The 26993-nt window shown below is 49.9% G+C and overlaps 1 protein-coding gene across 1 annotated transcript in view; it reads right to left on the reverse strand.

Annotated features, from left to right (window-relative positions):
* Positions 1–4574: 4574 nt before the first annotated feature.
* C9H10orf71 (chromosome 9 C10orf71 homolog) overlaps positions 4575–26993 on the reverse strand; it is a 34735-nt gene continuing 12316 nt past the window's right edge. The window contains 2 exon segments of the mRNA XM_036199276.1: positions 4575–8468; positions 8470–8861. Of these exon segments, the coding sequence (XP_036055169.1) occupies positions 4575–8468; positions 8470–8861 (4286 nt within the window).

Raw genomic sequence — 26993 nt, forward strand, 5'->3', positions numbered from 1 at the left:
AGCACACCCACTAAGGGCTTTATACTGGTCTTGCAAGGGCATGCTAGTTTTGTCCTGAAGGACTGTTTTAGAAGAGTGGATCTGGTCCCTTGTTCTCTTATGTGACGGTTAATCTTGATTGTCGACTTAATAGGACTTAAATCATCATGGAAATACATCTCTGTCTGTGTCTTTGAGGGTGTTTCCAGAACGGTTGAAGACCTACCCTGAATGCAAGTGGCACTTGAGTCCTGGGCTGAATCAAAGCCAAGCTGAGCACCCGCTCACATCTCTCTTGGCTTCCTGATTGCAGATGCAGCTGACCAGCCACCTCATGCTCTGGCCATCACACCTTCGCTGACACCATGGCCTGTACCTTCCAGCTGTGAGCTGTAGGTGAGCTTTCCTTCCCTCAGTTGCTCTTACCAGATGTTCTCTCACATGACAAGAGAAGGAGGTCTCGTACTTCTTGCCTCAGGCACATGCCTCTTCTGAACACAGCCAGTTTCCCGTCCCTCTCCTGGTTCTCCACCATGCTGTCAGTCGGGCATTCTCACCAGAATACTGTCTGGACCCCACAGCCGTCAGAACCCTTGAATCAAACAAAACTCTTTCCTTTGCGAGGCAGGCAGCCTCAGGCTTTTCTTAAGGCCTCATGAAAACAGACTAATACACATCCCTGCTTGGACACAAGGTCAGAGGAATCCTTTCTTCTTCAAGCATCTACTTGTGTTGGTCAGAATCCTGGGAAAGGAAGACCTCTTTCCTAACAACACCCCGAGACACCTGGAAGAATGAAGGGAGGGCCCTCTATTCAGAGGGCTCTGTAAACATGACACTGAAGTGGGGTTTCATGGTGACAAGCTCTGGTGGTTCAGCCCGAAGTTGTCTGCTCAGTTTGGTTTTATACCTGCATGTTGTGGAAGACCTACGTGACAGTTGTGTTCAATTGCACGATACTATCTGGGCTGAAATGCTTTCTACACACAAACAATTCAGATTTTCCTTGAGATCTCTTTTATATGCAAATGACCGCCCATTATTTGAATAAGGCCACTCCATTTAGAGTTCCACTCTTTACACATAGCTTGGGTTATGGAAAGCTTTAACTCACGTCTCTTGTGATATCCCGATCCATCCTTGTCCTAGTAAAGAGGTTCTTGACTTCTGTTGTCCATCCTGGCCATAAGGAACCAATGATCCCAAGTGCTCATTTTAAGTAGAGACAGCTCAGGTTGTTAGAGTTGATGCTCTCCAGTTGAATGTAAACCACCTTTATTGCCACTCTCTCACCAGGTAGGAGGTGGGTAAGGAGCCTTTTCTGTGCACCTGACAGGAAGGCAGGCTCCAACCCCAACTCTGTCCGGGATCAGCAGGGATAGCAGGCTTCTCAGAACTCATTGTGCAGATAAGCCATTGTAACCTGGGTGAAGGATGATGCAGACTGGAATTCTAGGGTTCAGGTCAGCTCCTTGGTGAGGTAGTGCTGGCATGTATGAGGACTGCATTTATTGAAGCACCAATTAGGTGATAAGGTTGTCCACCTAGAGATGAGGTTCAACCCTTTGGCAGGTCCTCCATAGTGGCTGGGAGACTGTGCATTATAGTAAAGTGAGGCCATTGAGATACCTTCTGGGGGACTGAGGTCAGGCTGAGAGGGGAGAAAACACTACACCATGTAAACTCTTGGTCGTTCTAGCTAAACAGCCCCAGGATTTTCAGTACCCTTGAGAGGAATTCTTTATTTAGGTCCGATCCACAGGGGCTCCAGCCCATTGAAGAGGGCCATCCTTCTAAACGGGAGATGTAGGCAACATCTGCAGTATCCACAAATTACACCTGTTCATGTCTCACCACTTTCTTGTTTAGATACAGTGGCAGAAGGAGGGATATTTTTGGGCAACCAAGTGAATGAAATATCAGTTCAAAAGCTGAAGGACATATCAGTAAGTCTATCCCACCAGGCTATAGTTTCAGTTCTTGCTCTGATTAGAAATAGTAATGAATAATTAGCTAAGTCAATGTACTTTGATACGGTATGACAAATATCGTAGATCAATGTCATCTTTGCTAAACAAATGCTGGGGGAGGCCTGTCTTCAGGGGCCAATGCGATACCTTGGGTGTCTTGACTTGGCTCAGATGCCATCTGCCCAAGGAAGGCCCCTTTCCTTCTGTGCTGAGTTAGGCGCTGCTCAGAGCTACCTCTAAATTACTGAACATACGGGATGGTAATTGTCTTCCTTGTCTGTTATGCTGGAACTCCAAATGTGCAGAGACCAGATCTTACCGTGGTAATTTCGGTGTCCAACTGAAGTGTCTATCATAGTACAGAAGTTTGTAAAAGGAAGGAGGGAGAGAAAAAAAGAGGAAGGCAGGCAGGCAGGAAGAAAGGGATAGAGGAAGGAGAAGAGAAGGAAGGAAAGAGAGACAAACAAACAAAAACAGGGAGCAGAGAAGCGTAAGTGAGCTTTGTCCTTCTTGACAGGGAGGAGCTGAAAGAGATCACTGGTCGGTGAGGGTGAGTTGGTCTCTTTGGGTGGGAACTTACCTTTTGTTCTCTGAGCTAGCTTCTGAATGTAGGACCACTGATGCTTTGCTGTGAGTGAGGACTGGCTTGTGGGGGGTCTTGGAGCCCATGACATCTCTGCTCCCCAATGTGAGTACATGCCACCATTTGCCTAGGTTCTGCTCCTCCGCTACAACCAAGGAGAGGTGACCCTGACCTCCAAACATCCTCCCAGTGAGCTTTCTATCTCTGTTTATACCCCTGCCAACATTGCCTCCAAGACTGCTTTCCCCAAACAAACTGCCCCAGGTAGTTTTCCTTGTGGGGGGGGATGGGAGGTGAGGAGTGGTGGGGGATGGGGTAGGGTGTGGGGACGACGACAGCGTTTCTTTAAGTATGGTAACTATTGAGCCTTGGAACACAACTTTGGTTAGTACTTCTTTTCTAGGGGCCTTGAGACTTTCAAGATAAGATCATTTTTCATATTCTAGTCAGATGAGGAGGTAGCAGAGAGGACCCTGAGGCGACTTGGTTGCGTCACCCAAACACAACCTCTGTCTTGACTCTTGTCGGTGACTCGGAGGAACCACATTTGTGGGACAAGTGACTTGAACCCCTGACCGGCTATCCCCTGGCTGACAAGTGTATTCAAATCTAATGGCACAGATGAGGTAGAGGCCTGGGGGGGATTTCCATTGTGAGAGCCAGCTGTGGCTTCACTTGCTAGGAAAATCATTAGATACCAAATCCTGAATTCAAATCCTGACTCAGAATATTGCTCAAAGCCTGTTTTTAGACATGGTGAGCTGTGCACACACTTCCCATTCCCAGTGTGGAAATGACACCCCAACAGAGCAAGGGAGGCAGATTTTACTCCCATGCTCCCGGGATGTGGAAACACAGTCTTGACAGCTGCTGATATTTTAAACAAGAAAGGAGGCTACTTGATCCTCATCTATCCCCAGAATAGGAACTAAGCGCCAGCACTAGTGGCCAGGTGGGAGCCCTGGAGCTTGGGCAGGCTTTCCTTCCTGGCATGGCTGCCTGTTGAGGCTGCTTCTCTCTGACCCTCACAGTGTGACTAGCAGGGCCAGTGACCACCCTCAGCTCCGTCTGTAGATTCAATTCCAAATTCTCTGAGGCCAGAGACTAAGGAATCCTCTGGGTTTTGAGTGCAGGACACAGGAACCAGTCACTGACTGGGTCACTAACAATCTGACTTCGTTTCTTTAGGCCATCTCTTTTGGTGGGCTCAGGCCATCATTTATATCTCCTGCAAGAGCATCAGGCCTGGACTGAGAAGGTACAGAGTTGGTGTTCCAGTAGGGAGAAGGACTTGGCAGCTCTGGGGAGGGGTTCAGGACCCTTTGCCTCCTAACTGAGAACAGCACAGAAGAAAGACAGAGTCCGGGGACAGGACCACAAGGGCAAACTTGTTTCACATTTTAAATAGTAGCCTTTGCTTTCTCAGTAGATCTTCTTCAGAGACAAAGTTTCCACCATGAGGAGAACCACTGTGCAAATGATCACTTCTGCGAGATTGCCCTGGGTCTGTCCTTAGCCAGTGCCACCTGAGGGGACCTAAAACTGCTGCTATGTGCTACGCCTGACCCCAGGTTGGGTGTGGTGGAGTCCACCTGGTAGAGTGCTTTCCACCCACTGCAGGGCTCAGCGTTTCTGGGAACCTTGCTGAGGAAGCCCACCCTGGAGAAGGAGACTGTGGGAGTGCCCTGAGCCCAGTAACTCTTAGGATGGCCAATGCCCCATGCCATATCCACTACACTGCAGGATCAGAGAAGGGCAGGGAATGGTTAGGGGAAGAGGGGAAGGAGCCTTGGCCCCAGGGAGCCCACAGGGATCTTCACTTCCTCTTGGACTATAGAGATCTCAAATGGCTAAATATGAGTTGAATGTGTGTGTGTGTGTGTGTGTGTGTGTGTGTGTGTGTGTGTGTGTGTGTGTGTAGACAGAGATAGGTAAGTAGAAAGGTAGGTAGGGAGATAGAGGCATTGTTGGAGAGGATCTGTGACTGTAAGCTTTTCTGGACCGGGGAGGGAGGAGGAGTTGGGGGCAGTCTGCTTCAATTCTCAAGAAACACCCTCTGTGGCAAAGTCCTCTAGGTCATCGGTGGAGATGATGCTGAGGCTTGGCGCTTCTGCACCCTCTTCCTCTGGACTACGGGGAGGCCCGCGGGGTCTCTGGGCAGAGGCATGCTGGGTGGGCTCACCCAGACGTTCAGGGGGAGGCTGCAGTCTAGCACCCTGGGAGCTCTGGGGCCTGTGGCCCGAACCCCCCTGTCTGAGGAAAGTGGGAGCTGCGAGCTGAGAGGAGCAGCGCAGAGGCATCACCGATGTTACAGGCACTGGCTGGAAGCCGGGGTACAGCAGGTAGGGAGCAGCCAGCACATCCTGCAGAGGTGGCTCCGAGCAGGCATCCTCCGAGGATGGGACAGAGACCTTGACATACTTGCCAGTCTCAGGGTCATAGAAAGTCTTGATTTTCACTTGGAGAGGCACATCGAAGACAAAGTATTGTCCCGACTGAGGATCCTGGAGCACCTTTTGGGTGGCGGGATAAGGGGGCAGGGGCGTGAAGGACTGGGGCCCCCAAGGCCGCCTCCCGGAGGATTCCCAGCCACAGGACACTGAGTGGCGGTGCGTGGGCGGGGGCAGAGAGCGGACCACAGGGAACCTGGGCCGCGGCCCCTTTCCTGGAGACACTGGCCTCCTCTCTGTCCCTTGCGTCTCCTCTGTGAAGGACTGGCCCTCCCAGGCCTCGGTGTGCTTCTCGGGCACCTGATCGCTCTTCCTCCTCTTGCTGGCCAGCTTCTTAGCCCGCCGCAGGGCCTTCTCGGTCTTGGGCGGGACTGCAGGGGGCTTGGCCGCCGCCCTCTCCAGCAGCGCAGGGGACTCGGGTTTCTCTGCAGCCTCTGCCAGCAAGGCGCCTCTCGGAGAGAGGGTCCTGAGGTCTGCCAAACGTTCGAGTTGGGGATCAGAGCCTTCAGCCTCCCATGTGAGGCCGTGTGTCATGTCCTCCCTCCTGGTGAGCCTGACTCGCCCCGGGCTGGCCCAGGGACTGGGGCTCGGAGTCTCTTGGCGGAGCCACTGTTCTCCAGGAGCCTGCGGAGCTTCCTCCCAAACACTGCTGGCTGCAGGAGAGCACGTGCTGCTCTCACCTAGAGAGCTAGGGTTGGGGGAAGTCGCTGCTTCACTGGGGACCAGCCTTCTTCCTGAAGGTCCTGCTCTGGGTGCAGACAGAAAGTGGCTTTGGAAACCTTGTTCTTCCCAACTGGTGTGGAGTGGCTGGGAGGGGGGCGGGTCTTCTAGGTCATCTGGGGGTAAAGCAATGGTGGGGATGTGCTGTGGGGCAGCCGGTTTCCCCGTGTCTGCAGACCTGCCTGTTACATCTCGGGGTGGCTTCATCTTGTCCTCCTCCTCCACCAGTGGTAGAAAAGAGAAACTTCCCTTCCGGGCTTGCTGAGAAGTTTCAGCCCGGGCTGCACTGTGCACCGGATCCTCACCCATGCCCTCACACTCCACATACGCCTGCTGTGTGCCCAGCATGTTGCTGGATAGAGGAGTGTTACGCATTTCCTGACTTTCTGAGGGGCCACCAGCATCCTCACCCCACTGTTGCCTTGGTAACTCATTCTCTTTGTGTCCACCACTAAGTGAGTCCTCTGAGGACACTGTCCTCAGGAGAGGCAGAATGATAGGTTTTATCACCGGGGTGGCCCTGAGTGTGTTGTCTTTAATTGGGAACAGTCTGTGCTTGCTGGCAGAAACTGGCAAGGGAGTTGAGTCCTTGGCATGTGGAAGAGCTGTATCCTTATCAGCCCTCAGCCAAGAGCCTCCGAAATTGACTTCCTCCACGGATGTCTTCCTGGGTGTCCCTCCCGACCAACCTTGTGCTTTTCTTTGTATTTCTTCCTGTCTGTGTTCTTCCATACCTGGATGTCCGTTACTTAAGGCACATGGCTGTGGCTCACCTTTCTCCATCCTGGTCTCCTTCTCATCCTTTTGATCATCACTTGCACTCACACGATTCTTCCTGTCTTCCCAGGGACCTTCTGTAAACCACATCTTCTGCTGATCATCAAAAGAAGCAAAGGATTGGTCTGAGGAGCTGGTGCTGAATTTAGCCTTGGGTTGGAGGCATGGTGTAAAATCAGATTGGCTGTCGCTGTAAAACACATCCTCCTCCTCAGGGGAAAGGGGCCCTGGGGAGGACTTCTGGTTCAAGGGTAGGTTCTGGAGCCCTGTTTCTTGCTCAGGCTCCATCTCTTGAGAGATGGATCTTGAGATTCCGTTGTCCAGCTGGTGGGGCTTCATTTTCTCTGAAGCCTGTCCTGTTTCAGCCTCCCTGTTGCTGAGTTTCAGGGAGAGATGTTTCCGGGGAAGGCGTTCCCTGGAGTCTGGATGCCAGCCGTGCTCGGAAGGACCCTGCTCTGATGCTCCACTGGCATCTTCCTTCTCATGACTGTGCCTTTCTGCAGCTTCCCCATTGCCACAGAAGTGGGTTTTGGAGCCAGCTGAAGGTGAACCAAGGGTCCAGTGGCTGTCGGCAAGGGACTCAGTGGAGTTAATTGCAGGATCCCTCTGGGTACTGCTGTGCAAAATGCTAGCTGGCCCATCCCTCAAAAGCTCTGCGGGAGGGTTTTCTTCAAGCCCGTTGGGAAGGGTGACCCCATTGCTCACAAGTTCTTGCTTGCTATCAAGCTTATCTCTGGCTTTCTCATCCAAGCTTTTTAAGAGAGGCAAAGGACTGTACGTACTCTTGACACGCTTCCTAACGTCCTTGAGGTTGAACAGTAGGCTGGGTGCTTTGGACTTGTAGCTATCCCGAGACTGAGCCTCATTGGGCTCCTTCTCCTGGTATCCATTTAGCTGTCCTGGAGGGGATGGACTGATTTCCACTGGTTGGGTGTCTGAAGATTCCAGGACATTCTTGGTGGGTATGATTGGGGTGAGGAGTTTACTGATGTTAAAGGTGGGGCTGTAATGGTCATTGGGATCCTCTGGCATGTCCAGAACACCATTTTCTGGAAGTTGACCCTGAGGGTTGAGCTTTGAATACAGAGGTAGGCCTCTCTTATTAGGCTGTTTCTTGTCTTCCGAAGCATCATGTGGACCATCTGTTCCTCCTTTGCCAGCCTTTGGCTTCCTCCACGGGGGCTGGCTCCGCTTCATCTGAGGGTCAATCTGTGAAGCATTTCCCTCTACAGGGAATACCTGGGATCCTGGATCCCTGTCCCCCCAGGCTCCAGCTATGGACTGAGGCCCTGATGCTGACCTGGTCTCTTCCTGGGTGCAGTTAGTCTGGGCTTGGCAGGGGGAGACTTGGGACTCAGAAGGGTGGGGCTTCTTTAACAAGGGCATGCCCTCAGGATGTTTGGGAGCTTTGCTTTCTGGGATTGTTTCAGCAATGTCCTTTCTGTCTGGGAGCTTTGGTTGGTGGCTATTCCATGACTCAAATGCACTATTTTCACTGTGCAGAAAAGTACCCCTGGGAACCCACTCCTTGCCTCTTCCTGGCTCGGCTTTGGCTGACTTGAGTGGTGGAGAGGGAAACCTTGACTCACGTGAGTCAGCCACATGGTCAGGTGTCCGCAGGAGGCTATCTGAGCTGTGGCGTGCTACTTCTGGGTTCTTGGGAGACTCTTGTTCTCCAGTAATTCTGCCAGGCTGGTGGCTGCTCTGATGGGTGTTGGAGACTTCGGCAGGCACCCTCCTCACCGTCAAAAAGGCAGAATCAAAGCAGAAGTTGACACCACCTTCTGGGGGAAGTGCAAACTTGGGGGGATTTTTGAGAGCTGGAGGCTTGCTTGGAGGAGGCCGGCTGTCACAGGGTTGACTCTCTGTCCTGTCAAAAGATCTGATTAGTGATGAGACCTTGGAGATGGGCTTGCTGCTGCTCCTCAGGCCAGAAACGGGTACCTCCAGTCTCCTCTGGACTGGAGTTGGGGGGGGGACTGTTTTTGGCGTACTTTTCCTCCCCCTGAACATATTTGGGTTGCTGTTGGAAGGTGGCTGCCCAACCAGAATGCTCTGTTCCTTGAGATGGAAGCTGGCTCCAAATCCCACTTTTCCTGTTGGTGTGGCTCACTGTTTCCTGGTGAAAAGTCCCAAACACCTGGCTGGAGATATCTGGGGACAGAGCCAGGTCAGAGTCATGGAAGGAAGTGTCCTCTGAGATGCACAAACTCCGGAATGCCCGGTCTGTGAGGTTGCTCACCTCCCTGTCTGCATCGTCCAGCACACTGCCGATGCTGGAGGTGTCACTAAACCCATCTGTGCACTTTCTGTTTGCCTGCATAGTCTGCTGGCTGGAGTAGGGCTGTCCCCGGCAGCTGTTAGGTGTCTTCTGGTGAGATTCTGGCAAGAGTTCAGGGAAACCTGCCTGGTACGAAGTAGAGATTTGAGTTGACCAGTTGCAATAGCAAAGTGAGGATTTTTTTCTCTGTGAAAGGAAGAAGTACATGGTGTGAATAGGCTACCCAGCTTAATCAATCTATACAAGTGCTACATGCCAGTCATAAGTGGTTACTAGTGTTTGCGTGTAGTCAATTTCATGTGTCAACTTGACTAACCAAGTGTACTATTTCTGCTCACTAGTCTAGAGGTTGCCAGGACAGTATTTCTTAGATTTGATTAGCATTAAAATCAGTAGACTTTGGGCAAAGCATATTCTCTTGTGTAATGCAAGCAAATGCTACCTAATCAGTTCAAGGTCTTAAGAGAAAGATGCTGAGGTGACGGGCAACAAATGCTAACATGGCTGAGTGTGACTTCACTAAACTACAAGGCTTCTGTGTGGCAAAGGAAATAGTTAGCAAAATAAAAAGGCAACTGTGTATCCCAAAGGATTAGTAAGGAATGACTATAACTAAATAGCAACCCCCCCCCAAACCTCAAAACATCAAAACCCTAAAAAATAAAACCAAAGAACTCAATTGAAAGATTGGGAAAGAAAGCCAGGCATGGTGGCATACACCTTTAATTCCAGCATTTGGGAGGCAGAGGCAGGTGAGTTCAAGGCCAGCCTGGTCTGTACAGTGCATTCCAGGAAAGCCTGAGCTATGTAGAAAGAGTCTGTCTTAAAAAAATGAATAAATAAAAGGGAAGTCAATACATAGGTATTTCTTCAGAGAAGACATTCGAATGGTGACCAGGTATAAGAACAGGTGCTCAACGTCACTGTTTGGGAAGTGCATGTAAAAACCATAGTGAGAAACCACGTCTGTTGAGTTAACTACTACAGAACCAGAACCAACCAACAGAAACAAAAGGGGGCATGCAGGGAGATGGCTCAGCAGGTAAAAGCACATGTTGACAAGGCTGACATCTGAATTTGGTCCCCAGGTCCCACGTGGTAAAAGGAGAGAACCAACTGTCACTGGTGATCCTCTGACCCCCATACTCACACCATCGCACATGCACACCTGTACACACACAGTACATAAAATAAATAAAATGTAAAAACTTGTGATGGAGGAAAAGAAAACCCATGCGCACTGATGTGAAAAGTGTGAATTAGGGGCTGGAGAGACAGCTCAGTAGTTCAGAGTATAGGTTGTACTAACAGGGTACACAACTATCTGTAACTCCAGTTCTGGGGATCTGATGTCTGCTTCTGACCGCTTCAGGCACCAGGTACTGACATGATGCATATACATACATGCAGGCAGAACACTCACACACATCAAATAAATACATTAAAATGTAAACCTGTCATTACAAGCACTATAACAATTGTAGTCACCAACAATCCAGCCGTGTGCATGTAACCAATGCAATGCAGCCAGGGCCTATAGAGACACTGCTTTCTCATGTTCCTGGGACACTGCTGTCAACAGCCAAACATGGAAGCAGCCAAGATATGCACAGACAGTTGAATGAATCGAGAAATGGGATCCATACACTGCAGAACCTTGTTTATGCTTAAAAACAAAGGCAAGTCTGTTGTTAGTGACAACATGGATGAGCTAGAGGGCATGGTGCCGAATCAGTTACAGAAGAATAAATGGGGTGTGATACCATTTCTGTGAGGAATCTAAAAGTCAAACTCCTTGAAACAGAGGGTGGAATGGTAGGCACCAGGGGCTGGCCTAAGGAAGGGTAAGCAGAAAGGTGATGCCATATAAATCAAAGCGTTGATTTTCAAATTATTTACTTACTTATTTTGTGTGTGTAAGCATGTAGGTGCCACTGTGAATGTGTGTGGACTAGGGGACAAAATTGCAGGGTTCTGTTCTCTCCTTGGGCAGCATGGGTTCAGGAGATCAGACTCAGGTCGTCACTCAGGCTTGGTGACAAGCACCTTCACCTACTGAACCATTTTGTCAGCTCCCAAAGTTTGGACTTTTTTAGAGATGAATAAGACCTAAAGTTGTCCTGTAGAGCATGGTGCCTGTAGTTAACAACGTTGTGCCTCAAACTGTGCTGGGGGAGCTCTTAGGTTGAGTTTCTATTGTTTGGAATCTTATTGCTCTGCTCTGGAGAACCCGACGAATCAGGTACCAGAAGTCGAGGTGGGTCATGTTGGCAGTGTTCTTCTCTGACAGTCTACTGGCTTGTCCCGTCTTAGTCTCTTTATTTCCTTGTTTCTTGTCCACATGTTATACTGTGTGCACCTGGAGCTTAGGAGCACAGGGCCGTCTGTTTACTGGCTGCCACTCATCTCCCAGAATCTGCCCAGAAGATGCTCCTCCCTCCTGCCTCATCCCTGCAGGAGTCCTGACTACACTGCTGCCCTCTGTAACTCTGGCTCCTCCCTGGGCTCCAAAAGCATTGCTACTGCTATTAGGAGACTGGCTTCCATTCTTTCTGAGTGATTCCACATTCCCTGTTGGGCAGTGGTGGCAAATGCCTTTAATCCCACACTTGGGAGGCAGAGGCAGGAGCATCTCTGTGAGTTCAAGGCCAGTCTGGTCTACAGAGTGAGTTACAGGATACTCTGTACACATAGAAACCCTGTTTTGGAAAATAAGTAAGTAAGTAAGTAAGTAAGTAAGTAAGTAAGTAAGTAATTAAATAAATAATTAAATAAATAAATAAAGTTTGCCATCTTAACCATTTCTAGCACATACTTGCTGTGCATGCGACCCTACCACCCTCCTTCTCCAGCATGGGTTGAGCTTATAAAGTGACAGTCTGGCCATTAAACACCAGCTCTGCACCCATCTCTCTCCTACATCCCACATCCCTTATTTTACTTTGTTTTTCTGATTCCTTTGTTTGAGATGAGTAAGTTTATAGCTGGTGATTCTCCTACCACAGTCACCTGAATGCTGGGATTGCAAGAATGCGTCTTTGTCTTTCACTGGGGGCACTTTAGTTTCTGTGGTGCTGGGAGCCCAAAGGCAGGGCTTTCATCTTACAAGCCAGAGCTCTGTCACCTAGCTAGACTCCCAGCCTTCAGCTCTACTTTGTAATCACACAGCATTTTGTCCTTTTTGTTTCTGGATTATTTCATTTAGCATAATGCCCTTGAGGGTTGCTGGTATAGTCAAGGTGACTGCCAAGCTCCTCTAGAGACAAACATCTATTACAGCTGTGCAGGTGCTGATGTGTATGAGGGAGTTCTCAGCAGGAAAACGTTCAAGGTGCTTTCCATAAACTTCAGCCTCCACCTTGAGTCCCTTATTCTGATTTTTGAGAGGGGTCTCATATAGTCCAGGATGACCTTGAACCTCCTGCTTCTATCCATAAGTGCTGGGATTACAAGTACCATCACTACTGGCCCGAGTCTCCTTTTCTCACCAAACCATTTCTGGTGTGTGTTAAGGTTCTGTTTCTGTTGCTTGCAGATAACCCTGCCTGATCTTGGGTTCAGCGCGGTTCCAAACAGAGAGGGGGATGCTCACTGATGGTCAGAGAGTAAGCACATGACTTCTGCCTACTAGCTTCATCCAGACAATTGCTTCAATTCTATATGATACCTGGAGTCAAATGGACAGTAGTAACATTAGCCTCACCCTGACCCTCCCAGCAGTACCTTTGGCCCATACATCAACTACAGAAAGTATTTCCCGATGCTGGCTTTTGAATTGGTTCCACTGGGCTCTGGTTTGGGTCTGGGATGTCTCCCTCAGATCCTTCTGTGAAAAGCTTGTTCCCATCTTGGAGATGCTAGAAACTTTAAATGGTGGGGGCTAGTGGGAAGCCAGGAAACGGAAGCCTTGGCTGTCCTCCTCCACACTTCTTCCAGTCTGCTGTGAGGTGAGCATCTCCCTCCACTGCTTACTTCTCCATGATGCACTCCTCTCTATGGTGCAAACCCATGGAGCCCACTGTGTTTGTACATGCAAGTGAGCCAAGTGGACTCTTCCTTTTTACGGGAATCATCTCAGGTGTTCCTTACAGTGGTGGAAAGCTAACTTACACACCTACCTGTTATGGCCGTGGGGGCTGCAGGTGCCTGCCTTGCTGACTTTTAGGACCTGTGTTTTTCAAACGTTTTTTTCACACTGAGATTTGGTGTCATCACTGCCCATCTAGAATGAAGAGGAAGATATGTTTTCAGTGAAACCAATTGCAGAGTCTCCAATAGAAAAAACTGTCTTCAAATGTCAGTAGTACAGTTTGTAAGGTGGTTGACTGATGATCTTCTTTGTTAAATTCATACTTCAATGCATTGGAATTCAAATATAGATACTTTTGGTAAAAACCAACACAAAGTTAATTTATATTCTTCCTAATATTCATGAATTTTCTGGTGGTCTGGAGAATCTCCAGGTACCCCTGGTAGCCAGTGGGAGGGATTTCAAACAGGAGTGGACCAGTGGTGAACTTGTTCTTTCCTAGTAAAATCTGAGCAAGGACCCCTTCCTAACTAAATTGGTACCTTCGATTTTGCAGTAAAGGGACATAGAGCTGCCAATTCAAGTCCACTCAGCAGACAGCTGTGGTGTTCGATTTATTGTTGGCAGGAGGTGTGAGTATCTATTTTGACAGCTAAAAGAACCCCAAAGCTGCCCAGGAGGGTTTCCAGAGCACTCAGGATGAAGGTAAACTAATTAAAATAAAGCCACTATGCAAATCTTAAAGGCAGACCCATGGGGCTTCCTCCAGACCTTCTCCAGATTGTAGCTCCTGGATATTAATCTAGCCTAAGCTAGTTTATTAATAATATTAATAATCATAATAACTCAAATTTGGGGATCATATTTCCTTAGAGAATCAGAGAGAAGCTTTGTGTCTACTGCCATACGGCGAGGCCCGTCCTGACTCCCCAGCTGGTTTTGATGGGTCTCCTTCCTGTCCCCACAGCATGCTGCCATTACTTTTCCCAGAGCACACTGCGCTGTGACAGATCAGATATCAGGACCCATATGTTCTACAAATTGGTGATTGATTCTTTCCCTTCCAAACTAGAAGGTTCCTTGAACCCAGGAAGAGGGTCTTATGTGTCTGCATGCTGAGCATGTCAACCCTGATGTGGCAGTGTTTACAACTGAGAATCTTTATCATGATTTATACCCCCACCCAAGGCAAACCAAGGCACACACACACATAAACAGTTGGAGGAGCCAGATGATAGAAAGTTTGGTGACAAAAGGCCCTGACTTTAGGCCTTAAGGCCATCTGAAAAGTTTAGATCGACTAGTTTGCACCACCAAACAAAATGCATCCCACTTCCAGCAGATCTCCTGAAACAGGACAGGAATGGTACTAAACCAGCAGTGCTGCATGTAGACACCGCCTAGGTGAGAATGGTATGGTGGAATTTATTTTGAGGATGTTGAGGACTGGCCACTCTGTGCTCAGGACCTCCGTCTACCCACTTGCCTCATAGATTCGTGGTCACTGCTGCCGGGGTGGTCTCCACTGATCACTTTGGCAGCACCTGGCTCACTCCTATGAACCACTTGAAAGAAGCCCACCTAGGCTCATGAGTTCTCTGGCACATGACGTAGCTGACCGGACACATTGTGCAGGGTTGAGTCGTGTGAGAAACTGGTTTTAGAATAGGAGCTGACAAGTACATGGTGGACATAAGGGAACGTAACTCGGTTGGGTGGATTCCTCCATATGCTCCTAACCTTCCAAAACAGCTCTGTTTTTCTACACGATTCCTGCATGTCCTTTTCTCCAGGAGTGCCTCAGCCTACTTGCTTTGTCTTTGGACCTCCTCCGTTGCTCCTGGATGAATCTTCCAAGGGTCTGGGACTGCTTCTTGGAACTTCTAGTTACAATTAAGACGACTGGCCTCGGGCAAGTGCCCTTGGCTCCTCCCCCTTCTCCTCAGCCTCTGATCAGTCTCTGGACTTCCCTTCCTCAGTGTGGTGTTTCTTTTAGCTAAGGCTTCTCTCCTCACTCTGTACCATGGACATAAGCTGTAACACACTTGTCTGGCAGGGATGAATTTATCTAAAGAGTTACATGCTCCTCTCTTTGACTATCAGACTATTGAAAAAATGGACCCCAAGCTTGTCCAGGAGTCTCCTGGAGGAAGAGGAAAAGGCTGAAAGCCTAGGGTCAGCCAGAGGAGGAGCTCATCTCCTGGAGAAAGATTTCATGACTTATCAAATGGCCTTGCAGGAGAGACTTGGAGCTGAAGTGGTGTCAGACAGGGGTCACTCCTGGCCATGTTGTTTATGCGGATCTCTTGCTTTCTGCTGAAATCCTACATTTATGTCAGGACCCCCTATGATGGACTTGGGGAAGTTGCTGGATGTTTTTTGCCAATCTTCCCAACATGCCACATTGAATAAAACTCCCTTGTCTGCCCTTTCACTATTGATGTGGCTCCTTTGATTGACTCACTGAGGATGATTAGCTGAACTTGGCTTGTTGGGACACAGGGTATAACCCTCGAAGTTCGGTAACTGTGACTTTGCTCACACCTAAGCATCTACATATCAAGTCTGTGTCCAGGTCCAGCTGAGTGGCCCCAGGCCCAAGTCTCCAGCCACCCGACAGCCAGTTCCATGCTTGCGTCTCCCTCCCTCCAAACTCACATGTTTCAAAAAGCACCCAGGTGATGACTGTGGCCCCCCGCTGTCTCTGGCGATCCCACTAACCTCGAAACCCAGGCAACTTCCTTCTCTCCTTCCTCCTGAGTCCCTCATCCTCACCATTTCTTAGCCCCAAGATTTAGGTATATGTGTGTGTGTGTGTGTGTGTGTGTGTTGGTGTGTGTGTGTGTTGGTGTGAGTATGTGTGTGCATGTGTGTATGTGTTGGTGTGGGTATGTGTGTGTTGGTATGTGTGTTGGTATGGTGTGTGTGTGTGTGTGTGTGTGTGTGTGTGTGTGTGTGTGTGTGTGTTTTGGCATGGGTGTGTAGATTTAAATGTCTGAGTGCAGGTGTGTGCTTGTCACAGAGCTCACATGGTGACCGGAAGACCACCTCAGGAGTCAGTTCTGACCTTCTACCTTGTTTGAAGGATCTCTTGTTTGCTACTTGTGTTGTGTGTGCCAGACTGGCTGGCCTAGGAACTCCTGGGGACTCTCATATCGCTACATCCCCTACAGTAATGTAGGCACGCTGGACCTACACCTCATTTTACATGGGTTCTTAAACTCAGATCCTTCTTATCCACTGTGCAAGTTCCTCAACTCCTAAGGTTGGATCCTCCTTATCCACTGTGCTAGCTCCTCAACTCCTGAGGTTGGATCCTCCTTATCCACTGTGCTAGCTCCTCAACTCCTGAGGTTGGATCCTCCTTATCCACTGTGCTAGCTCCTCAACTCCTGAGGTTGGATCCTCCTTATCCACTGTGCTAGCTCCTCAACTCCTGAGGTTGCTTTTAAAGATCTCCTCCCTCATTTGCCTCTATCTATCTCCATGTTACTACCTGGTCCCAGGTGCTATCATGGCTCTCGTGGGTGACTGCAGAAGACAATAGATATTCCTACACTCCACCCAGCTTCGAGGAATCAAGTCTGATATATCAACCTCCTCTTTAGAACCCTCAGTGGCTTTCAAGTTTCCAAGAATTCTCATGTTGGACTGTCCATGCCCCCTGGCCTTTCCTCAGCTTCTGCAACACACCATGGGATGCCCTACTCTGAGGCCTTTGCTTTCTGTACCTGGAATTACTTCCTTTCTTCTGGTCCCCGCTATGGGGTTAACTCATGCACATGCTTCAGAGCCCAGGATTATGTGTCCCTTCAGCAAGTCAGCTTCTTCGGGCTATTTCACACCGTGCGTTGTATAGTCCGGTGATAGGCTCTGGATACCTCTGTTACAGCGCTGTCCTAAATGCAATGGTTGGCTCTTGTGATTTGTTATTTAACGTGTGTCTGTCCTGTTAGTCTGTGTGCCTCTGTCTGACTTCCCTAACTGTCTTCCTCACATCAACATCACACATTTTCTGTCAAGCAAATGAGCAGGTTTCCCACTCACAGTACAGCTCTGCTTACACTGCCACTTGACTTAGATGGATTTCATTCAGTGACTCACTGATAACCTGAGAATCACAGAAGCCCCACAAGTTCCAAATTAGAGGATTTTAAATCCAAGTGGTTTTTTTTTTTTTTTTTTAAATTTCAAGTCCCCAAATGTACAAAATTTGTTTGTGGTCAAAGGTTAACTGCATTATTCTTAGAGGCCATTCACAGGCTGGCTGGGTGTTCCGGGCACCCATTCACAATGTATGGGTCAGGATTGAGTTAGATCTTCTCTCTGCTCCCAGTGCTCCAAGCTGGGGGTAGCTTTGATGTCCTTGGAGTGGTCAGTGTCTGGCAACTCCCTCTGAATACATTTGACAATCACGTTGCTGATGGTCATCCAGTGATACCAATATGATGGTAGGTATCAGAATACACAGTGGGACATCTGCCCTGCATGGCACAGCCAACCCTGAAAAATTCCAGAGCACACTGGGGAAACAGGGTCCCTAGGCAGACAATGGCACAGTGCTGACACACCCCTGGCCAATATGGGGATGGGTGAGTAATGTACCGAGCCTAGATGGGGAGAAGAACACTCAAGGGTGTATTTTCCCTTTTCCTTTTGGCAGGTTTGTCTCTTTGAATAAGAATGTATCAAACAAGCCAAAAGTGAGGGCACACACTGGCCCAGTCTTCTCTGGAGCTGAGCACCAAGATCCTCTCTGAAGGCATGGTGCGTCTTAAGTGTGGGATACTCTTCATCTTGTCTCAAGGAGAGTTGTCACTGCACCACTGCGTTCTGAAGATGGCCTTGTTGCCTCCTGCCAGACCCCTTGCACATTCGGGAAGGACAAGTGTGACTTCCCTTATGTGCCTCTGCCTGCCCTGGCCTGCCACCCACTGGCTGAGGGATCTGCAGACACATGTCCTGGTGGTAGTCCTTCTGCAAAGAATGTCTCTCTTTGTCCCTGGCCACACTGCTTACCATGTCCCCATGTGACCTCCTCCTTGAAGGATCTATCCTTTTTTGTTCTGTGTCCTGCTTTATTCTATATTTTCTGTATGAATCTGCCCCTCCAGCTACATTCTGAGATCGTTGGAGTGAATCCAGTTTGCCTACATTCCCTCTACACTGGGCCCAGTGCCTGCCTGCTTTGTATGAAAGCTGTCAGCTGCTGTGGTGGGGAGCATTTCTGGGGCCACAAGGATGTGATGACAAGTATATTGGAGTGTGGGGTACACAGATAGGGGGCAGACTGAGAGCTCAGATGCCTCATGCTCTTTGTATCACCCTCAAGGATCAGGTCAGCTGCTAACTCAGGACTGAGAGTGCCACATAGCCCAGCCTCTGTGGTGTGCCCTGACCTCCCTGCATCCCAGACTGGGAACACAAGAGGTGGCTTAGACTTGTGTGTGTCAACCTTTAGTTCCAGAAGCTCCACATATGGCTACCCACTCGTTCACCCCACACAATGAGGAGCACAACTGTCCAATCAGTCAGAGCCCTTATGGGTGACTCTGGGGTGGAGTCCCAGCTTGGGCCTTTATCACTGATATGGATTATCAGGATCACTTCTGAGATGAGACAGCGGAGCCTCAGAGAGGCAACACAGACATTCTGTGTCTTCTAGTTGGCGAGTGAGAGAACCAGGCTGGGCACCCAGGCCATGTGACCCTGAGATTCATGCAGAGCAGCGGGCAAAGGAGGTTGGGGGTGCATAGCAGGAAGTCTGACATGCCTAGGCCAGCAGAATGAGTGAATTATAAGTATGGTACAAATGGTGAAATGTGAATTTCAGACAGTAAATGCCTTCTAAACTGTGAGTATATCCATGTAGGAAATAGTTATAACTAAAATTACTCTGAAATTCAAATCTACTGCCCTCTTGGTTTTTCAGTCTCTTACAACTCTTGCACCCAAAGTGGATGACAATCAGAGGAAGGCAGTGTGGTGTCAGTCCTAAGATGACACAGAGACAGCACAGCCCTCCTGCACATCACCCTGTGGTTCTTGGCTCTCTTTGGCACCCATTATCTTGTCTCATTCTTATGACTGCTCTGGGGAGGCTTGAGTAGACCTTGTCACCACTTTCTAGGTGGAGAAAGAAGGCTCAGAGAGGTCCAGACCACTGCTAAGTATAATATAGCATGTAAAGAAAATGAAGGGCCTGAGAGATGGCTCAGAGGTTAAGAGCACTGGCTGCTCTTCCAGAGGTCCTGAGTTCAATTCCCAGCAACCACATGGTGGCTCACAACCATCCGTAATGAGATCTGGTGTCCTCTTCTGACTTGCAGGCATACATGCAGACAGAACACTGTATACATAATAAATAAATCTTTTTTAGAAAAAAGCATCAAAAAATTTTAAAAAAATTAAAAAAAAAAAAGTAAAGGAAGAATTCAGGCTGGGATTCAGCTCCAGTTGACACTGGACTCATCTGTGTTTTCTACAGTACAGAACTCAGAACATGGGTCTCAGGCTCTGGTGAATGCATCCTGGGAGGCTTCTTCACTACTCCTGACCCCTGGGATAAGTAGGATCAGGGAAGAACCAGAGGCATGGGTGGAGAAAAGGGATGGGGGAGGGGGGGCGGGCATTCATTTCACTTTTCTGGCCATCTCAGCTTTTTTTTTTTTTTTCATGGAAGCCACGGAAATAGAAGTTCTGATAGGGATGGGGACATGGGTCCCTCTGTTTGTTTGGGGAAGGCTCAGTGCTATGGGACCTCGGTGCCAGACTCTGTCCAGCCAGGGCTGGGGCTGTCTCCATTGGCCCAGGGCCAACATGGTCCTGCTGTCTTCTGCTCCCTAGGCTTGCTGCTCACCACAGGAAGCCTCTGGGGTTTGTCCTACCACGAGTTTGACCACTTGCCTGTGGTGTGGTTTTCAAGCCCAGTGTCTTGGGGAGGATGTAATCGCCTTAATTGAATGGCATTTTCTGTTCTGAGTAAGGGGAAGCAGGAAGAGAGAGAGATGATAGGTTGACTTTATCACACCCAGAAGGCCCTAGGAAATTGGAATTGATGCCTCTTGCTGGGCTTTGAGGGTGCTGTTTGGAGGTATTGGCTCACACATACCACAAGGAGCCATTTAGAGAAGTGAATCATGACAGTTCCCTCATCTGTGCCCAGCCCAGAAGCCTCAGTGAATACACAGCCTCTACCATCCCATCCCAGCCACCCACTCTGGGCCATGACTTGCTGCTCAGCCTTTGGCCAGGCTCCTGGACTCTCTGCACAATACTCGACAGCTTTACTTCTTCAGAGGTCTTTGTCTATGTTCTGCACTTTTAGAAGGGACTGGCTTAGGTGGCTTGGCTGTTATGGCAGAAGTACCACATGGGTACTTCAGGTTCAAGGTACTGGAAGACCTGTTGTCTGGTAAGGTTCTGTTCCTGGCTTTTGAATGGATGTCCTCTCACCCTATCTACATACACAGAGATGGGGATTGGGGTAGGACAGTCTCTCTGGTCTCCTCTTTTAGGGGCACCCATAAGGATTTGACCCTTCTAACTAAATTATCTCTCAGATCTGCCTCTGAACACTCACCCATAGGGAATTGAGGTTTCAACATATGAATCTGGGGGGACACAAACATCCAGTCTCTAGCAGAGAATGATCAAATGACCAAATTGGCTTCTTTAGGTTGGCTCTTTCAGGGAAGGGGGGAAGATGGGAGCAAGCAGGGTGTTCACAGGGTGGGAGGCTTAGTGCATCTCTGTACACACCTGTATTCACTGAAGTCGGTAGGTTGCACTTCCTCTCCATCCTCCACTGGGGAGACTGAAGCTTCCTGGGTTCTGCCTTGTCCCTTGCTCAAGGCTCCTGAGTTCTGGAGCTGAATAACACCTTGTCTTTAGCTTTAGGGGTCCTTCTCTCTGGAGCCATGGTGGTTCCCCTCCACTCTCAGCCAAATGTCACAATGGCTGTATTCTTGTCATCCCTTTCAAGTCTTGAAAACCAGAGGTTTAAGCCCTGCTGAGAAAAGCATGAGTGGACCCTCAGGCTTTTCCACACATTCATCCCATTAAGTGCGGGTTGAGGACTTACCATGTGCTCCATAACTGATGTTGTAGATAAAGCCTGGATAGGGCTGATTTGAGATCAGAGTCCTTTCCCTGTGGAACAGGGAACCTTGGGAGGGGTGGCTTTGTACTTTAGATGGCATTAGATTGGTCTCTGTCTCTTGGTCTCTCTTGCTTTCTGAGGTTGTCACTTATGTGTATAAAAACACAGCTTTGGTGTGCAGAAGAGTCATCGTATATCAGGCTTAGCCATTTTGGCTCCCTGGATCTGACATTTGTTAGATGTATTGGTTGGTTTCTTGTCAACTAGACACACATTAGAGTCCTCTGGGAGGAGGAAGCCTCAGTTGAGAAAACGCTTCCACCAGACTGGCTTGAATAATGATTTATGTGGGAAGGTGGGCAGTGCCACCCCTAGTCAGGAGGTCCTGAGTTGTATAAGAAAGTAGGCTGAGCAAGAAGTAAGCAGCTCTATGCTTCAGTTCCTGCCACCAGGTTCCTGCCAGAAGTTCCTGCCCTGACTTCCCCCAGTGACAGATGGTGGCCTGAGCGTTGTAAGAGGAAACAATCCCTTTCCTCCCCAAGTTGCTTTTAATTGTGGTGTTTATCACAACAATAAAATTCAAATGAGTTACAATATCCAAGGCCTGAGCTGATCTGAGGACTCCTCAAGCTAGGAGAGAGGTAGTGAAAGCCAAGAGCTCTCAAACTGACCCAGTGCTACAATGTCTAGACGGGCCAGTTTCCCATAAACTTCTGATCATCGCCTAGACCCAGGGCTGAGTCTGTAGCTAATCTAACCAGGAGTTGAGGACACTGGATCCGGGCATCACAGACCCAAGGAAGGATCCAGTCTCAAGAGAAATGAGAGGTTGGGGGAAAGAAGGGTGCACTAAGCTCCAGAGGTTTCCAGCAGCCTGTCCCCTTGCAGCCCCTGCTCTGGATCCGTGATGACCATGGTAGGCTGAACAGTGTTTCTCGACTGGCTCTCTGGGGTGTGTGCACTGGCTCATTTCCTGATGCCAGCCTGATGCCCCCAAGGCAGAGCTGGGACCAGGTGTGCACAGCAGGCTTTGCAAGGTGTGGAGGACTTTGAAATACTTCTGAAGCCCAGCAGGCTCCAGCTGAGCTTGTTTTCTGAGTGAAAAGTCTCACTAGCAAAAGCTTGCCCCCCAGCTAGCAGCTGCACGCTGCTCTTGCCACCTCGGACAGGGTGGTACTAGATGTCACTCCTGAGTGCCTGGTAGACTTGGCCAGAACAGAGTTTCTGTATTCTTCCAGTGTTGGGGAGGAGTTCATGACTGGCATTGCCAGTGGGTTGGCAGTGTTCCCCAGACATCTCTGCAGATGCAGATGCCAAGCCTTAGGAGCCTCTGTTCTCTCCAGATTCAGAGGTGCTCCATCTACCTTTACAGGAGGGGTACTAGCCCCAGAGGCGGGAGCAGAAGGCCTCTGGACCTTCTGTAACCCCCTTCCTTGGGCTTTTGTCAAAACTGGGCTGAGTGCTGATCAACTAGTATTTTCCAAAGAGGACGTGATCACCTTGCCACTCACCCAAACTGCAGGGCCATGCTTGATGCCAGGAAAGCCACCAGAGGAGGGCCTCAAAGCTTGTAAGGCACACAGGTTCACACCAAGATCCCATGTTACGCAAGGCTAGTGTTATGTAAGGCTGCATATCAACGCTACTGCGACTGAAAAAATGACAAGACTAAGTAACCGTTCTCAACCTGTGGGTCACAGCCCCTTTGGCATCAAACAACCTTTTCACAGGGGTGGCCTAAGACCATCAGAAAACAGATATTTACAATATGATTCACAACAGTAGGAAAATTAGAGTTACGAAGTAGTAATGAAATAAGTCTGGTTGGGGGTCCCCACAACACGAGGAACTGTATTAAAGGGGTGCTGCATTAGGAAAGCTGAGAACCACTGTCTTAGAGCCTTAGACTTCTCTGCTGAGGTGTGGAACTAAGGCTAGTGCATTGTGGAGGCTCACCTAGCAGGGCTTAATGACCTGGCGACTGCAGACACTGACAAAGTCCCCGGCGGGGGGTGGCATCAGGCTCCGAGATCCACATCTGTCTATACTTCTCTTCCACCTTCTCCATGGGTATCCTGCCCTGGACTCAAGAAATGCAGGAATTGGCTTTGGAAAGGAGCTGCAGAGGCAGTCTCAGCCATAGGACAACCCAGAAGCCTGGCTCTATGACAGCATCATTCTGGACATCTCTCTGAACTGGCCCTGTAAAACAGTTCAAACCAACCCTATTTGTAGTGATTTTCATCTGAGTAGGAACTGGAAACCCGAGTTCTGAGCCTCATAACTGACGAGGTCAGACAAGATTCACTGGGAAGGAGCAGGCTTCCCCTGTTGGTAGTCTACCGACAGGTTGTGTGCTCACAGTCCCCACAGTGTATGTGCTAGCATGAGGACAAGGCACTTACTTGTCAATGGGATGAATGGATGGATGAGAGACATTCCCACCTGCTGTACCCCTGGCACAAGATTAACACTGTATGGCCCAATATCATCAATACTTATTGTCACTCAATACAACAACAGCACGAGATAGGAATCTCTCTTATTCATGGAGGAGGAATGTGGAGTCTAGAGAGGCTTAGCATCTGGCAGAATGGGGTTTGAACCTGGTACTGCTGAGCGGGGAAGCTCCTGCTGCATGCATCATGCATGCATGTGGACATCCCTGGGAGCTTCTGGGATGCCCACTCAGGTCAAGCACCTTTCTCAATGCTGTACCACCCCTCGTAGCTCCATGCTCTGAGTTTCACACTTGAGCCTCCCAGGAGCTGATTTTAGGACCTCTGGCCACAGGATGTCCTTCTGTTCTGTCTGCACCCACCCAGCAGACTCTAAAACATGAGATGCAAAGACCCTGGAACCCTCTAGCATCCCATATAGACAGAAATACTGCCCCTCTGGATTATAGTTTCAGAATACAACAGATTTCGGACAAACTGCTATTTTTCTAATCCTGATTTGGTGCTGGCTTGCTGGCTCTCATGGGAACCACTTCTGATTCTATGGAGGTTGTCCAGAGGGGATCCCATACTGCAGAACCTTGTTCACCCAGTGCTATTCCCTAGCACAGTCATATGTTGATGAAAATGGGGACGGTCCCTTAGGAGAGGCATGTGGCTATGTTGGGAATAGGTTACTGCCCAGCAATCAACCTCTCTCCAGCCCCCAGAAAGTAGCCAGACAAGGTGAGAGGGGATCCCTGAAAGAACCCAGAGTGTTCCAGGCTGTATAGAGAAGCTGGCTCAGGCACTACCTCTTCAGGGAAGCAAAGGGGGAGCCAGAGAGTCTTCCAGACCATCTTGGAGGACAATTGCTTCACCTGGGAAATGGTACCCTTTGGCTGGGTGACCCAGCAGAGAAGCACAGTGGGGAGAGCCAGCCATCATTGATCATCCATACTCCAGGATGCTCACTGAGCACGAGCACTCCAAGGGAGCTCCTGGCCATCTGTCCTTAAACTTGTCCATCACACCCTTCCTATATACGGCCTTGTTTGGAGTTCCAATTAGAAGATTAGGTGGGTTTGGCATCACAAATTTTTAGATGGAAAAATTGAGGCTCAGAGAGGTTGAAGAACTCCCTTAAAGTCATGACCAGGAGGTAGAGGTCAAGATTCAGATCCAAAGCTCTGTCTATGCTTCCATATCCCAGCCCTGAGAGAACTTGACAAGTTACCTGGCCATTCCACCTCAGTACTCAGAGCCTCTGCCCAACCAGCTGCAGTAACTATTAGCTCCCTGGGACGTTGTGAAGAGAACAGGGGGGAACTGCAGGAGCATGGGTAGACTGTGAAGAAACTTCAGGAGCATGGGTAGACTGGGTGGGAACTGCAGGAGCATGGGTAGACTGGGTGGGAACTGTAGGAGCATGGGTAGACTGGGTGGGAACTGCAGGAGCATGGGTAGACTGGGTGGGAACTGCAGGAGCATGGGTAGACTGGGTGGGAACTGCAGGAGCATGGGTAGACTGGGTGGGAACTGCAGGAGCATGGGTAGACTGGGTGGGAACTGCAGGAGCATGGGTAGACTGGGAGAGAACTGCAGGAGCATGGGTAGACTGGGTGGGAACTGCAGGAGCATGGGTAGACTGGGTGGGAACTGCAGGAGCATGGGTAGACTGGGTGGGAACTGCAGGAGCATGGGTAGACTGGGTGGGAACTGCAGGAGCATGGGTAGACTGGGTGGGAACTGCAGGAGCATGGGTAGACTGGGTGGGAACTGCAGGAGCATGGGTAGACTGAGTGGGAACTGCAGGAGCATGGGTAGACTGGGTGGGAACTTCAGGAGCATGGGTAGACTGGGTAGAAACTGCAGGAGCATGGGTAGACTGGGAGAGAACTGCAGGAGCATGGGTAGACTGGGGGAGAACTGCAGGAGCATGGGTAGACTGGGTAGAAACTGCAGGAACATGGGTAGACTGGGAGAGAACTGCAGGAGCATGGGTAGACTGGGGGAGAACTGCAGGAGCATGGGTAGACTGGGTAGAAACTGCAGGAGCATGGGTAGACTGGGTAGAAACTGCAGGAGCATGGGTAGACTGGGAGAGAACTGCAGGAGCATGGGTAGACTGGGGGAGAACTGCAGGAGCATGGGTAGACTGGGTGGGAACTGCAGGAGCATGGGTAGACTGGGAGAGAACTGCAGGAGCATGGGTAGACTGAGTGGGAACTGCAGGAGCATGGGTAGACTGGGTGGGAACTGCAGGAGCATGGGTAGACTGGGTGGGAACTGCAGGAGCATGGGTAGACTGGGTGGGAACTGCAGGAGCATGGGTAGACTGGGAGAGAACTGCAGGAGCATGGGTAGACTGGGGGAGAACTGCAGGAGCATGGGTAGACTGGGTAGAAACTGCAGGAACATGGGTAGACTGGGAGAGAACTGCAGGAGCATGGGTAGACTGGGGGAGAACTGCAGGAGCATGGGTAGACTGGGTAGAAACTGCAGGAGCATGGGTAGACTGGGAGAGAACTGCAGGAGCATGGGTAGACTGGGGGAGAACTGCAGGAGCATGGGTAGACTGGGTGGGAACTGCAGGAGCATGGGTAGACTGGGAGAGAACTGCAGGAGCATGGGTAGACTGAGTGGGAACTGCAGGAGCATGGGTAGACTGGGTGGGAACTGCAGGAGCATGGGTAGACTGGGTGGGAACTGCAGGAGCATGGGTAGACTGGGTGGGAACTGCAGGAGCATGGGTAGACTGGGAGAGAACTGCAGGAGCATGGGTAGACTGGGGGAGAACTGCAGGAGCATGGGTAGACTGGGTAGAAACTGCAGGAACATGGGTAGACTGGGAGAGAACTGCAGGAGCATGGGTAGACTGGGGGAGAACTGCAGGAGCATGGGTAGACTGGGTAGAAACTGCAGGAGCATGGGTAGACTGGGAGAGAACTGCAGGAGCATGGGTAGACTGGGGGAGAACTGCAGGAGCATGGGTAGACTGGGTGGGAACTGCAGGAGCATGGGTAGACTGGGAGAGAACTGCAGGAGCATGGGTAGACTGAGTGGGAACTGCAGGAGCATGGGTAGACTGGGTGGGAACTGCAGGAGCATGGGTTGACTGGGTGGGAACTGCAGGAGCATGGGTAGACTGGGTGGGAACTGCAGGAGCATGGGTAGACTGGGGGAGAACTGCAGGAGCATGGGTGGACGGTAGAAACTGCAGGAGCATGGGTAGACTGGGTGGGAACTGCAGGAGCATGGGTAGACTGAGTGGGAACTGCAGGAGCATGGGTAGACTGGGGGAGAACTGCAGGAACATGGGTAGACTGGGAGAGAACTGCAGGAGCATGGGTAGACTTCCATGGAGTGAGGATTCAGTACAGGGGAATTCTTAGCACAAGATACAGCTGTGGCCTGGATGTGTATCTCATGTTTATGTGTCTAACCTTAATCCTGAGCTCGATGGCTCAGGATCTGGGAGGTGAGTAGGTCACGTGGGTGGAGTCCTGTGAATGGGATTAGTGTTTTATGGAAATAACTGACAGAATTCCTTTGCCCTCTCCCTACCTAGTCAATACACAGCAGGAAGATACTGTATGTGAGGATTTGGCTCTTGGGCAGGCCTGGTATCTTGAACTGTGTTGTTTATAAGCCATTTATGTAT

Source organism: Onychomys torridus, chromosome 9, assembly GCF_903995425.1.
Source record: "Onychomys torridus chromosome 9, mOncTor1.1, whole genome shotgun sequence".
NCBI lineage: Eukaryota > Metazoa > Chordata > Mammalia > Rodentia > Cricetidae > Onychomys > Onychomys torridus.